This window comes from Haemorhous mexicanus, chromosome 3 (genome assembly GCF_027477595.1).
Source record: "Haemorhous mexicanus isolate bHaeMex1 chromosome 3, bHaeMex1.pri, whole genome shotgun sequence".
NCBI lineage: Eukaryota > Metazoa > Chordata > Aves > Passeriformes > Fringillidae > Haemorhous > Haemorhous mexicanus.
In genome coordinates this window covers 108475197-108489429 of record NC_082343.1, presented here as the reverse complement: position 1 = coordinate 108489429, position 14233 = coordinate 108475197, and the positions used below count along the sequence as shown (strand labels likewise).

Genomic DNA, 14233 nt, shown 5'->3' with positions numbered 1-14233 from the left:
AATTCTCCACTAGAAAGAAAAATATACTTTTATTAAGACACACAGGCTCTTTTTTCAAAGATAAGCATTGATGGCACTCTGTTGTGAATTAAGTGAATGTGAATATAAAAACCAGCTGGCATTATTTCTGGCTTTGCACTCCACAGCTATTCACATTCACTCATGTATGTGAGGTGATGCCATTAGTGACTCTTGTTGTGTTACAATGGCAGTCTCTGCTGGCTGTGACTCTGAAGTATGTTTATGAAGTTTGTTCAGACCTCAGCCAATTATGAGGGGATGAATGACTTGGGGACCAAAGCCATTCTGCAAGAGAAACAAGTCTCCTCCACCATTATAGCACAGACTGACTTAGCAAAGCATTTCCAGGAGAGACATTTCTTTCTTGGGACAAGTTCATAATGATCTGTGCTGCGGGACTGTGCACACCACTCACTGACACCTCCTCTCCTGCATTTCTTTAAACATCTTGTTCTTGTTCTTGCATAATTATTATATTGCTAATGTCTAGAGGAGCAATGGCCATGTGTGCAACTGAATGGCAAAGCAGCATTTTAGAACAGTAGTATAGTAATGAGTCATTCAAAAATGGGATTTGTGACAAAATTTACTATAATACAATTGTGAATTTTCTGTAGGTGCTAAACTAAAGTGCATGAGCTCAGTATGTTATGCCAGTTGCTATCTAGTCCATAAAAAAAAAACAGATTATGTAGCCTTCCTTGAAGAAATTTACAGGTGCACATACAGGTACGGGGAAACAAATGAAAATAATACCAGAGTTTTGAGGAATAGAGCAGACTGGCCTTTTCAGCATACTTAGAGCCTGGCTGTTGTCAAATGGGTTTATGGGAATAATACTAGGGGAAGGCCTTTTTGTACCAGTTTTTGTGTTAAATGGAAAATTTGAAGGATAAGTAACTCAAAAGAGTTCTTCCCATGTATGGGACTAAAAGTTTAAAACATGTAGTTTTAAACATTAAAACTAGACAATGGATGCAATTGCATAATGTGGGTCAAGCGTTTCCGTATCAGAAGAGAGGGTTGAGACAGGCTGTGAAGACTGAGGGAATTCAGACAACAGTATCAGTACAAGGAGAAGCTGCAGAAGCTGAGCAGGTTAGTAGTCAACAGCAATAGAACAGAAGCCCAGCCCTGACTTAGCACATGAATGGCTGTGGCAGGAAAAGGCTGCACTTGTGAAGCAATGGTGGGGCAAAATGATGCAGGAATGGGAAAGTCCTGCTGTGAGGAGTCTGCAGTTCTTAAGCCTGTTTCTCTGTGGCTCCGGCTACAGATTAGCCAAGGGGGAGCCCTGGCTCACTGGGACAGAGTTCCTACTGCAGTAAATCTGCCTATTATGGTCACTGCCAGACTAAAACATGAAATACAAATGAATTCCTACAGCAATGCATCTAGCAGCATGTCTAGTGACTGCAGCATTTCAGACTCACTGATTTTATTAAGCCCTTGACAAAATGGAATGCAGAACCCAATGCACTGGGTACCCAGATTTGGTATGCAGTGGTGATGTGGGAAAGTTAAGACGTGGGATCGGCTCCTGTAAATGCATGAAATGTACATCCAGACCATCATACTTTACCAAGATGTAGCTCACAAGGGACATGCTAAGGATGTAAACCACCATTCCAAGGCCCTGCTCTGGAACTTGGATAGCTCCAAAGGCTCCCGAGCTGCAGGGCTGTCCCTCAGTGAAGGTGTAGGTAGTTAACTGCAGCTGTGAACTCAGGTTCACACATCTATGACTGCTCCTCTTAAGATGTAGGATGACAATCAGACTGGGGATTAGACAGGGGATAGTTAGACTTGGGGTTTGGACTAGAGGGTCTTTAAATCCCTTCCAACCCAAGCAACTTGATGCTTCTCTGACTGCAAGGCCAGCAAGCAGAAGATCTGAGATGAAGATATGGACTTTGCCCCTGCAGAACCGACCAGCTGCAGCAGAGGGGAGCCAAAGTAGGCTGCTGATCTGGGGACTCTTTGCAAGGAAGTCATGCCTGTAAATCTTGAGCAAAGGAATCAAATCTGGGTGCTCCCCCCATCCTGGGAGTGAAGGATGTCACACACCTTGTTTTAAAAGAGTGCAAGTTTTTGTAGGGACCTGCATTTTTTGTGAAGATGGTTTGAGAGTGTCTGCCACATCTAGTTATTTCATTTTCATGGCAGAATACTTCATTTCAATGAATACAGGTTAAATATTTGCTACCCTGATAGATCCAACAGCACTGTTTGTCAAAACTGCTGGAGGACATGAATGTCATGGCACAGCATGATAAATTCTGTTTATGTCCAGAGTTTTAGATCCTGAAGTTTGTGGCTTTAGAGAATGTAGACCTCTTCATGATTAGGCTACTAGCTGAACAGGGGCGGTTAGGGCTGCAGCTTTCAGTTTCTGTGAGTGCTCCTCAGTTAAGTGCCTTACCCAAGATGTCAGAGGAAGATTGTGGAGGAAGGCAATGGTATCCAGGTTTTCCATATTCTTGGCTACTGTCTTAAACTGTAGACTGTGTATCTGTTTAGTATTTTTCATTGAGGATACTTATTCACAGAAACCAAAGCATTACTGTGTTGGAGGAGTTTATCTGAAACGTCTGGAGTGTAAGCAGAGCCCAGACAGCTGTTAACACATCCTTAGCAAGAGGAATAGCTACAAAAAATATTTTATAATGGACTGATACCAAGTAAAACTATCTAAAGCATTAAGTATTTTTAAAGTTTCCACTCAGAACAAAGGTAAGAGAGAAAGTAATTTCTGGAACTATTTTAGCATGAGTCAAAAACTTTAATGCCATTATTAAATTGTGAGATGTGTGGTGGTAGAATTGTTTTAATATTTTTTAAAAAAATGCTTTAGAAAATAATCAAATAATTGTATTCATCAGCTCAAATCTCAAACTGATTGTACATAAATATTTTTGTTCCATGATCAGGTTGGGTTTTTCTGAGAAAAAGCACACTGAGAAGCCCACTGATGTGGAAATCATTCAAGCTTACGCTTATCAAATGCGTATTGAGTTCTTTGTGAAGATTTGATGCTTTATACAAACACTGATTATAATTATTGAGAACAAACACGGTCCCCAGAAGGGTAAGAGCTGGAGAGCTGGTATAATGTAGACCAGCTGCTCTAAGTGTTCAAGATGCCAAGAGCATAACAGGGTTTCCTTCAGTCCCAGCTGGTCTGCATGAAGGGAAGGGCTGGCTTGGAGGCTGTGACTTAGAGGCCTTCCCTCCTCAGTAAGCACAGGAATTGGCTTTTCAGCCCTGCTGCCTCCCTGGAGACAGCCCCAGGTGGCAGTGGAACAGGACACTGGGGATCACAGAGATTAGCCACGTGAGTGATAGCAGGCTGCAGACATCTGAGTATTTAGCTGACTAGCATTAGACTCAAGAAATCATTTTCATTTCTTGCAGAAATGTTTCTATCTTTATCAGGAGCTGGGAACTTTTATGTTCTTAACCATGTCTATAAATACTGAAAACAGTGAGGATTTTCTCCTTTGAGACATCTCTATTTTTAAGAACACAGTTGGTAGTCACAGACATCTCATCCACACAACTGCTGCGCCAGCAGTAGCACCAGTACAGGTGCTATTCCTGCAGCTCCGCTGGGGCCTGGAGTCACTGCGACAGGCCGGACCTGGCTCCTCCCTGCCCGCACAGCGAGGGGTCGGGTCAGCAGCAGCGACTGTGCAGTGCCCACAGGACCCAGAGCCACGTTTTGTCTGAAGGTTTGGTCTGTGGAAGGCATCTGGCACTGTTTCCTGCAATGCTGTGTTCTCTAACCAGGCTCTTGAAGAATGGGTAAAAAAGCAAAATAGGGATTTTCTTGTGAAATGCAAGTTTTAAAATGTCACTGACACGCAGAGATCCCTCTAATTTCTAGGAGCTGCTGAATATGCAGAATTTATGCTCATAGTGATTGAGGTTATCAAGACACAGTGATGGCAATGCCTACCAGCACCAGAACTGTATTTACCATCAGCAACTTCCTGCTGTACCAGTGATGCCATATTTAAATCTCTTATGAGACAGGAATAATTGGCTCTTTGCCCAAAATCACCACACAATAAGTATTAGCACAGCAGTTAATAAATTAGTAACTGCTGAGATACATTTTTGTTTGATGCAAACACACATCCCGTGGGTGGTGTGGGGACCTTGGGAGTCACCAGGGACCCCTCAAATAGGCCTCACCTCCCTTTTGTCTCCCAGGCCCTCAGGTGGGCACCACCTCCCACCGCCACACTTCCTGAAAGACCTAAAATCACAGGATCACAGAATTGTTAGGGTTGGAAGGGATGTGTGGAGATCATCTAGTCCAGCCACTGCCAAGGCAGGGTCACAGGAATGTCTGCAGAGATGAAGATTTCATGGCCTCCCTGGAGAGCCCTTTCCAGTGCTCTGCCACTCTCAATGTAAAGTTCTTCCTCATGTTGAGGTGGAACTTCTTCTGTTTTAGTTCACTGCCACTGCTCCCATCACTGGGTACCCCTTAAAGTCTGGCACCAGCCAGGCACTTCAGGCTGGAGGAGACTGACAGGAGACCTCATTTCAGTCTTCAACATCCTCATGAGGGGAAGTGGAGGGGCAAGAAGCAATCTCTACTCTCCGGTGACGAGGGACAGGATCCAAGGGAGTGGCTTGAAGCTGAGTCAGGGGATGTTTAGGTTACATATCAGGAAAAGGTTTTTCACTCAGAGGTTGGCTGGACACTGGAACAGGCTCCCCAGGACAGTGGTCACAGCACCAAGCCTAAGAGAGATCAAGAAGCACTTGGACAATGTTTTAAGGCACGTGGCGTGACTCTTGGGATCATGTCCTGTGCAGGGCCAGGAGCCGGACTTCTTGATGCTGATGGGTGCCTTCAAACTCAGCAAATTCTATGATTCTCTGAGCCTCTTGGCACCTGCCTTTGACATACTTATATGCATTAATGACACCCTCTCTTTTTTCTCTTGACTCAACAGGCCCAGCTCCCTCAGTGTCTTCTAATACGGGAGATGCTCTCGACCACACATCATATTTTTGGCCTCCGCTGGACCCTCTACAGAAGTTCCTTGTGTTTCTCGCACTGAGAAGCCGAGACCTAGACACCAGTAAGTGAACGTCAGCACAAACTCACACAACCCAACACTAACGCCGTCGGGCAACGGGAAGGACAGGGACAGGGACACCCCCTGCAGCGGTGCCCGCGCTGAGGGGTGGCGAGTGGCGCATGCGCGGCGGAAGGGGCCGGGGGCCGCCGCCTCCTCCCTCCGCCTCCCCGCGGGCCGGGCCGGGGCGCGCAGGCGCGGCGGGGCCGGGGCGGGCAGGGGCGGCGGGGCCGAGCGGCGGCGGCGGCCGGGGGGAGCGGCCGGGGAGGTTCAGCCGCGCTCTCGCTGTCCCTGTCCCTCCGCGCCATGTTGTTGTGAGCCCTAGGCGGGCGGGAGGGGAGGCAGGAAGGAGCGGCGTCCAGCGGGAGAGGCAGGAGGAGGAGGAAGGGGCCGGCGGGCAGGCAGGCGTGTCCCAGCGGCCGCTCCGGCTCCATCGCCGCCAGCCAGCCCGTGAGTATCCCCGGGGGGGCCGGCGCCGCACTGGGAAGGCCGCAGGCGGGCGGAGCGGGCGGGCGGGCCCCCCTTCCTCCAGCCCCCTTTTGTCTGCGGGCTCGGCTGCGCGCCGAGGGAGGGGAGAGGGAGGGGAGGAGGAGGAGGAGGAGGGAGGGGGCCATGTTGTGGCAGGTCACCGGGCGGCGCGGGGCCTGCGCGGCGGCCTCGCCGCCTTTGTGTCCGCCCGGGAGCGGCGCCGAGGTGGGGACAGAGCGAGCGCCGTGAGGGGCGGTGGCGCCGGGGGAGCGAGGGAGGGAGGGGCGGCATTGTGCACTCCGGGGGGCTCGGGGGGAGCCGACCCCGGCCCGGCGGGGTGTGCGGGGCCGGGTTGGTGCCCGGGGGAGCGTCGGGGGCCCGGGGCGGACGGGGGCGGACGCAGCACCGGGGCTACAATGGGCTCCGGCTCGGGGGGAGCGGAGACGGGGACGGCGCTCGGACCCCACGGGCCATTGCGTGGCTGGGATCACACGGGCTTTGTTCGAACGTACGAAAAATTTGTGTTATTTTTTTATTGCTCTTAAAGAGAATAACCGCTTCCTGAGAGTGCAGCGAGAAGGCCGAATGCCTTTGGTAGCTGGTGGCACACAATGAAGCGGTAGGGTTTGATTCTGCTTCAAACCTGCCCGTGCAGACCACAAAAACAAAAAGTTGAGGAAAATGCCTCCTGTCCTGAGTGGATCGTGCGTACGGCGAACAGTTTGGGGTTAATCTCCGTGGCAGTTATTGTGCAAAGATTTTTGGGTTTTGATGTGGTATTGTTTTCTTTCGTGTATTTCCTAAGCTCAGATCCATATTTCTTTTGAGAGAAAATATTTTTGGGACGGTTTATATTCTTCTAGTTTACAGTTGGTAGCAAGATGGCTTAATACCAAAATGTGCAGCATGTTTGAGATGTGATAAATAGGTTCTTATCACCTGGTTTTGGGATGCTTTTTTCTGAGCAATTAGATGTGTATGAGCAATGTGAATCAGTAAAACTCTTAACTCGCCTAACATTCCCTACATATGCTGCATGTTAACAAAATACTTTGAGGTTTATTTTACTTTCTCTTTGTTGCATCTCCACTGAGAGATCAGGCCTTCATAGTTTCAGTGAGCTGATGGTGTAGCTCTTCAGGTATGTGGGATATGAATGCATTCGAAATATAATTACTATGCTGTGTTACCATTTTTACACATAAAGCATAGTTTTGTGTTATATTTAGTCACGTCTAGGTTTAAAACCAGATGTTAACATCAGTCGCAGTTTTGTCGGGAAGCTGAGGGAAATGTTGCCTGCTTTGCTCAACACCTCTGTGTCAAGGCAAGTATAAATATGCTAGGGAAGTGGGAGAAGGAAACTTGCGTTAAAAGGGAAATGCTAATTTAGTGGTGGTGTAGTTTGGGTTATATGGGTGGAAATGACACCAAATCACCTGACAGTTTTCTGAAGTGTTCAGAGTAGAAAATTTGGAATTTGGCCCAGCGGAATGGTTGGTAGGCAAATGCATGTGAGAAACTGCTTGATAATGCACATTATGCAGTTTATTATGTGGATGTTGTGCATAGGAAAGTCCATGTTATTTGAATACTCTTTTTTTCTGCATTAATAACAGTGGTTTGTTTTTATTTTTTTCGTGGAGTATCACTCTGTAGTAATAAATCTTCTGTGTTAGGGATGTTGGCACAGTGCTGAGGCAATTTTAATTGTATCTGGTAACGTGATTGAGCTAACAGTGCAAGCAGTTGGCTGAAAGAACTGGGCTTGCCTGCCTTTTTATGAGAAGATGCCTCTTGTTATGACAGTTTATATTAAATCTTGCAGTGGATTGTGGAGTACACTGAAGGCTTTATGCAGCTGTTTTCCTTGGGTGTTTCTCTACAATGTTCTTGGTGGGCCAGATGTTGCAGATGTTTAGGGCAAGTGTGTTAACAAAATGTCAGCTTGCTGAAACTGTGAACTCGATCTGATTTTTAAACAGCACTTTCTAGTTCACGTTTAGATATTGCCCCCTCTTCTTTATTTAGTGATATTTGAGTGTGCACTGAGTAATCACCATGTGTAGAAGCATTCTCCTTCATAATTTCATCTTTTTCTTTGTACAGTGGGTTCCAAAATCCCCAAATTATTAGACCAGTTTTTTATACACAGAGACAAGTAAGCCAGTAGAGGGTTTGAATTCCTGCTTATATGTCTTCCTGCTTTTTTTTTTGAGCATGGAATTACATGAAAATTAACTGTCCTGTTGCACTAAGAAGAAACCTAAATTCTCTTGAATGTTAAATTCTGTGTTGAGAATCTCCTGTAAAATGAGCATTTATACATTGTATTTTATTTTTACAAAGTTTGGTAGAAACTCTACAGAGGAAACAACATATGACAGTAGACATGATGTATAAATGCTTCTCACTGTGTGTATCAAAAGTGTGGGCATGTAAGAGAGTTATCAATCTTCTTTCTCTTTGAGTAATTTAGGTGAAAATGTTTGTCTCATTAATTGGGATTTCCCCACCCATATAATACCTGTTGTCTTGCTTATTACACATAAGCCAATGCCCAGGCCTTTGTCTTGGCAATGAGGAAAGAAACCTTTCCTTTACAAGCTCCTGTAATAAATAATACCAGTTGCGTAGCGTCGCTAAGTAATGAAGTTGGAGGCATTTCACAGTCTTATAGTGGAAAAGCATTTTAAATCACATCAAAACATGTAAAGGATTCAGTTCTAGCTGCTTCAGTGTTATTTCAAACAAGTTATATAGAATTTATACAATGGCTTGCATGCTGAAACTTTACAGCAAGATTTAGTGTGGATCTCACTCAGAGTAGCTGCTGTGGCTTTTATCATAGGAGGCAAGAGCTGATATGTAAAATGTTTAGCTTACAAATAAAGACCACTTATCTCTAAAGATTATATTTAATTATTGTTTAACAGATACTTTTTCTAAACATGGTTATTTAAAAGCAGTTGTTGGTATGTAGAAGAAGTACATTTGAGGAGGTTATGACAACCATCCTAGGAGTTAAGAAGGAAATGCTGAACTCCATAGCAAAAGCATCTCAGTAATAAGCCACACTTGACTTTTTTGCCAGTTTTCTGTATATGCATCTCTTTGCCCTAAACTTGAGTGGTGATATGAACTGCTGTCCTCTGCAGGCTATGCTAAAAACACATCTGCAACCTTTCTAGGCAGGCTTATTTTTTGACACCAAATATTTGTGTACCTTGGACTAAGTAAACTGGTTTATGTTTTGTAGTTGTGATTATTTTTAATTTAATTTTTCATGCAACTCCAGGATAGGTTGCCAACACCTCACCTTCACTGAGGTGTTGGCAAAAGTCTCAGTTCCAGGTAATATGTCTGGTTGTCTGTCTTTCCATATAATGCTTTCAGTATGTAAATCCTAGTGTAAGTAAGTGGAGTCATGTCAGATCTATATGTTCATAACTTTGCTCTTAGATTTCATCCATGTTTTTTTTAGGAAGAATTTTGGGTGATGGATTGAACTAGTCATATGGTCATTTTGCATGGCGGATACGAAGTACATGTAGAATTAGATCATAAATCTCTTCAAAAAGGAAGTGAGTTTTTAAAAGCTGTATTAAGCTCTGTAACTCTTCACATGTGTGTATTGATTAAATATAAAGCTAGACTTCCTGGAAATGACTTTGTGTAGTTGATGTAAAAATAAGGAGTCTAGCTTGACTCATATATTTCAAGTATCTTCTGTTTGTTTCCTCTATAATAGATATTGCTTAAATTTTAGTTCTGGCATGGTACAATGATGAGTTAATCACATAGTCTGAAGAAGTTGTAGAACTCATGTTACTACAGTATTTGACAATAAGCAAGTATCTACTGTAATAGTACTGATAAGACAAAGTAGGTTTAGATCTTGCATTACTCACAAAACCAAGATTGTTCAAGATTTAAAAAATACTCCTCCCATATAACTGTCTATGTATTATATTTTTCTTTAAGATGCAACATTTGGTATCTGTAAGACTCAGTGAATAGGGTAGAACTGTGTAGAGGGATTAAAGGACTGGTTTATTTTGTCTATATTTGGGATCTATCCACATATGTTAGATTTTAATTGGACTTGCCACTTTCCTTTAGCATGAAAAATAAGACATTTCTTAGACTTGAGTATTTTTTTCTTGCTTAAGTACTTATTTTAGATTGTAGGTGGTATTTTGTGCTTTATGTCCATTCAGATACCAAAAGGCTGATAATACATCAGTTATAGTATATTAGGAATGTATGGAGATCATTAAGTGTGGGTGTTCAGGCAGGGACAGGTGTTTTTTCTGACAGGATTTTGTCGATACCTGAGTGTTTTGCTGTTGTCATTTATAATTGTTTTAAGCCAAGTCTTAAATGTTTCACAAGTGAGCTGATGAATTTAATTTTAATCTGAGTCTGAAATCTTTGTTTTGTGAAGACCCCCACAGGTACTGTTGTGTGGGTTAGAGATGTTTAATGTCAATTACTATGTTAGAATGTTGTGTGGCTTAACACATTTGAAAGAACAATTGAGGCTGGGCTGTAAGAGATGTGTTCCCATAGAAAAGTTAGTTTTCTGTGCTACTTTGGTACATAGTCTCCTAATTATAGAATCAGACATAGCAGTAAAACAGAATTAGTGGTTTTACACATCATGCTGAGTAATAATGTAAAAGAAACTGCTGCCTTTGTGATTGAAAATTTTATTTTGTTTTTTTATAGCAAGGAAATACGTGGGCAAGCATTTATAATGTATGGAGCTCTACTATTTTAATATACTATTTTGTAAAAACTTCTGTGGTGCTTTTTTTTTTCTTGTAGAGTCGTAGTTTGGCAGTGGCATTTAAGATTTAAAGTTTAAGTCAGTAAACATATTTCCCCATAAATATTGTTCTTGTACTGCTTGGACTTATTTTTTTTCCCAGTCCTAATTATAAGAGCTATATATTTAAAGATATGTCGGGGAGCCTTTTTTGTTATCAAAAGTTTTTCTTTTTAGCTTTCCATGTGGCGTGAGCATTTCTTGTGTTCTCCTAGGCATGGATGAAGTGCCCTGGCTGGAGATCAGAGGAATGATGCGTTGGTGTGGAAGCCAGTGGGGTTGGAGTAGGGGTTACCCCACCTGGAGCAGTAGCTGCAGTAACATCAGGGCCCAGTTCAGGTGGAAACACTCCTCACACCATCCGTGTAACTGTGGTGTCAGGTCTTCCAGTGTCCAGGTACCTTCAGTGGATGCTCTCCATGCCACAGATGGAATTTCTTCCAGCGGCAGGCTGGTGGGCAACTGTGTCTGGCAAACCCTGCTGGCCCACAGGACATGGCGTTTACCTACGTCATCCAGTAGGTCGTAGATTTGTTTTTCATTGAAACAGTTGCTGCATTTTGTGTCAAATCTACATCTTTAAGAACAGTATTTGTGAATTAGCTGATTTTTTAATGCTGTAATAATACAACCCTAAAACTTACCATTCATTTTGTTAAAGCAGTTATACATTTAACTGCATAAAATAATTTTGAAATGTTCAGTTGGAACCATTTTTTTAACTTGCATAAGCCTATCATATTTCTCTGAGTGCCTGTTTTTTAGCAGAATATGATAAAATAATTAGTTTTGAATTTATGCAAAGCAGTTGGTTCAGTTTGAAAAGGCACTCTCTCCTGGTAGGCTTTATGAGAAGTAATATGCATTTAGTACTGGGTCTTAGTTGTTATATTTAGTGATAAGAATGTTTTATTCAGGTGAAATAGAATTAAGTGTAGATTAAAATGTAGCTCTCCTTTTGCATATGGTAATCAAGAAGAAAAACAAAATCCAGTTTTAAGCCTTTTGCCCTCAAATGTTTGATACAGCTTCCCAAGTTTCTTTTAAAAACTCTTGTTTGGATTTGAAGGTAGGAATTGCTTTCTCCCCAAGGATTCTGGTAGCATGCCACAGTTTAGGTCCACAAGGAACTTCTTGCACCTTCCCAAGCCGAAGGACGTAGGGACTGTACTCAAAAAATGTAGTAAGTATAGGAGCAAATGTAAATAAACAGAATTTGCTGACCTTACAAGCAGGAAAGCCTGTTGTATCTTCATCTCTTCTTCTTCACCTGTTCTTTCTCATTCTTTGATTTCTTTTGGCATTTTGTTTCTGATTTTCCATTCTACTATTTTCTTCCTCTCGATTGACCTACATAGCAAAATAGAAAACCTTTTACCTGACATCCTGCTTCATGCTGTATCACATTCTTTATTACTTATGCAGAAGCTATAAAGCAGTTTTGTAAATCTAAAATTTGACAATATTTATTTGTCCATTTGGATACACTTCCTGAGAATGAAAATGATGAGTTTTTCCTCACTAGTGGAAGATGCACAGGTAATGGTTCTGATTTTCACTAGCATTTCTCAAGGCTGATACGTTATGTAGGTAAAATTATTCACAGATAAGTAAGTGCTGAATAACAGTTGCATCTCCCTTTTGCCGTCTGCTTTCCACCGCTAGTGACCAGAGCCATGCCTTTATCAGAAGCTTTGTTTAGTTCAGTTAGGTCCACCCAAATACTTCTGGATTCCTCTTGCAGATGACTGTCATGAACCTCATATGTGTTTTCTGGTAACTTGAATGGGGGATGCAGAGGAACTACTCTTAATTTTTGGAGCACTTCAGTGGTTCTGTGCATTATGAAGATTTGGTGAAGGGGAAACTGCTCTTTGCTGTGCATTATCCATGTGGGAATAGTAGTTTTCAGCTTACTGTCATCATTGTCTTACTGTTGTGCTGTTTTTTGACTCATTTGCTCAGTAGCAATAAAAACCAGAAGAAATCAAGGACAGATCGGGGACTTCTCCATTTCAGTTATTTGATTTGAGTTCTATGTACCAGTGTTCTTTGGGATTTAGTTAAGATGGAGGTTACTGTTTTGTTGGAAGTGGTTTTGGTTTTTTTGGGAGGCTTCATTTCTTTGGGGGGGGAGGGTTGTTTGTTAGTTTTTGTTGGGGGTTTTGTTTTTGAAAACTAATGAGTTAGATGTACCAAAGAAATGGGTTTTCTAAAATCCGTATTTATGGAACCAGTGGAAGGAGTTTAGCTAGGATTAGGTTCTGTGTCTACTACACAGACTGTGTAGGTTGACATACTAAAAATAAATTTTTTTTGTGCATTCAAAGAAAAAATGGAAAGAAAACTAATAGAAGCAAATACAGTAGATAAACATCTTGTGATGTGTGATGTCCAAAGAATCGCTGAGTGGTTTGGGTTGGAAGGGACCTTAAAGATCATCCAGTTCCACCCCCCTCACCCCACCATGGGCAGGAACACATTCCCCTAGATAGGTTGCTCAAAGCCCCACCCAGCCTGGCCTTGAACACTTCCAAGAATAGGGCAGCCACAGCTTCCCTGGGCAGCTGGTGCCAGCAATGCCTCAACATCCTCACGGTAAAGAATTTCTTCCAAATGCCAGCTGTAAACCTGCCCTCAGCCAGTTTAAAGCCATTTACCCTTGCCCGATCCTTCCATGCCTTGGTCCAGCTTTCCTGTAACCCCTCTAGGTACTGGAAGGTGCACTAAGGTCTCCTCAGAGCCTTCTCTTGTCCGGGCTGAACAACCCCAGCTCTCCACCAAAACCCTAAAAACTTCTCCCCAGCATTGTGCTCCATGCAGTTTTCCAGGGATGTGTTGCAGGGTGGTAGAAATGCTGCAGCCTTCTTTGAGGTCTCCTTCAGAAGCCACTTGGAGTAAGGCTACAAGAACAGCCATTTCTTGTCCATGCACACACACAGGCCACAGGTAGCTCAGCAGATGAAAGGCAGGAAGGATCCTTGTATGTTATATTCCAGTGAAGGTTTGTTGCATCCACCACGCCAGAGGGAGCAGGGAAAAAGACAACAAGGTTAAGTAGGGGAGGGCACAGGGGCAGTACAAAGGGCAGTGGCTTGCAGGGGAGACTGGGCTGGCCACCAGGGGTACCACAACCAGTGAGGAAACAGGGAGAAGAGAAGCCAGGGGAAGTTTGGGGAAAGGAACTGGGATGGATCAGTGTTAAGCAGGAGTCCATGGAGGAGTCCTTTCTGTCCGCCCAGGTGAGGAACACTCTATGGTAAGTCTCTCCAAGGCAATGCTCTGGGGATTTTCCTGAGGAAGAAGGATTCAGAGGATTCCACAGGGATAGTCTTCTGTCAAATAAGTCCCATGAGCCTGAGGCCTTAATTGGAGATTTCAAGTTAATAGAGAATGTGGAAAAACCTTATATCCACTTTCATACCAGAAGATACCTGATACTTTTTGACTGACACTGGGTGATACATAGAAGTGAGTTGAATGAGTTGTTGTTGTGAGCAATAAGATAAACAGATCAACTGGGCTGGAGTCACTAATGGATTGTGAAGAATCTTCAAATTAGTTAAAATGCTAAAGAATCTCTGTAGGAGAATAAGAAGTTGATAAATATGCTTCATTAACTGCGAAAAATGAATTCCTGGGAAGACTACTGAAACATTATGTTGGTCTTCTGAAAGCTATCTGAAATAACTTCAAAACAACTGAACATAAGGCAGACAATGTCTTTAGTAAAGATAATTACTTGTCTACTTGGACATTTAATTTTTACTGTGGTTAAAGACTGAGGAGTTACTTGTCAGTGTCTCTGATAAGGGGT

The 14233-nt window shown here is 43.1% G+C and overlaps 2 protein-coding genes across 12 annotated transcripts in view; both read left to right on the top strand.

Annotated features, from left to right (window-relative positions):
• Positions 1–2448: 2448 nt before the first annotated feature.
• LOC132325737 (uncharacterized) lies at positions 2449–6130 on the top strand. Its single transcript, XM_059843314.1, has 2 exons — positions 2449–2480; positions 5443–6130. The coding sequence occupies exons 1-2, from the start codon at positions 2449–2451 to the stop codon at positions 6128–6130; spliced, it is 720 nt and encodes a 239-aa protein (XP_059699297.1).
• PUM2 (pumilio RNA binding family member 2) overlaps positions 5102–14233 on the top strand; it is a 69495-nt gene continuing 60363 nt past the window's right edge. For 3 of the 11 annotated variants that reach the window (XM_059842941.1, XM_059842938.1, XM_059842935.1), the window contains exon 1: positions 5765–5810. The gene's annotated coding sequence lies outside the window, so the exon portion shown is untranslated. Of the gene's footprint in view, positions 5121–5357; positions 5568–5762; positions 5811–6893; positions 6913–14233 lie in introns of those variants that run through there. The other 8 variants (XM_059842944.1, XM_059842942.1, XM_059842936.1 and 5 more) reach the window with 8 other exon arrangements.

Coding starts and splice junctions, on each gene's coding strand:
- LOC132325737 (XM_059843314.1), top strand. CDS start 2,449: ATGTCAGAGGAAGATTGTGGAGGAAGGCAATG. Junction 2,481..5,442: donor GATTGTGGAGGAAGGCAATG/GTATCCAGGTTT, acceptor TGTGAGCCCTAG/GCGGGCGGGAGGGGAGGCAG.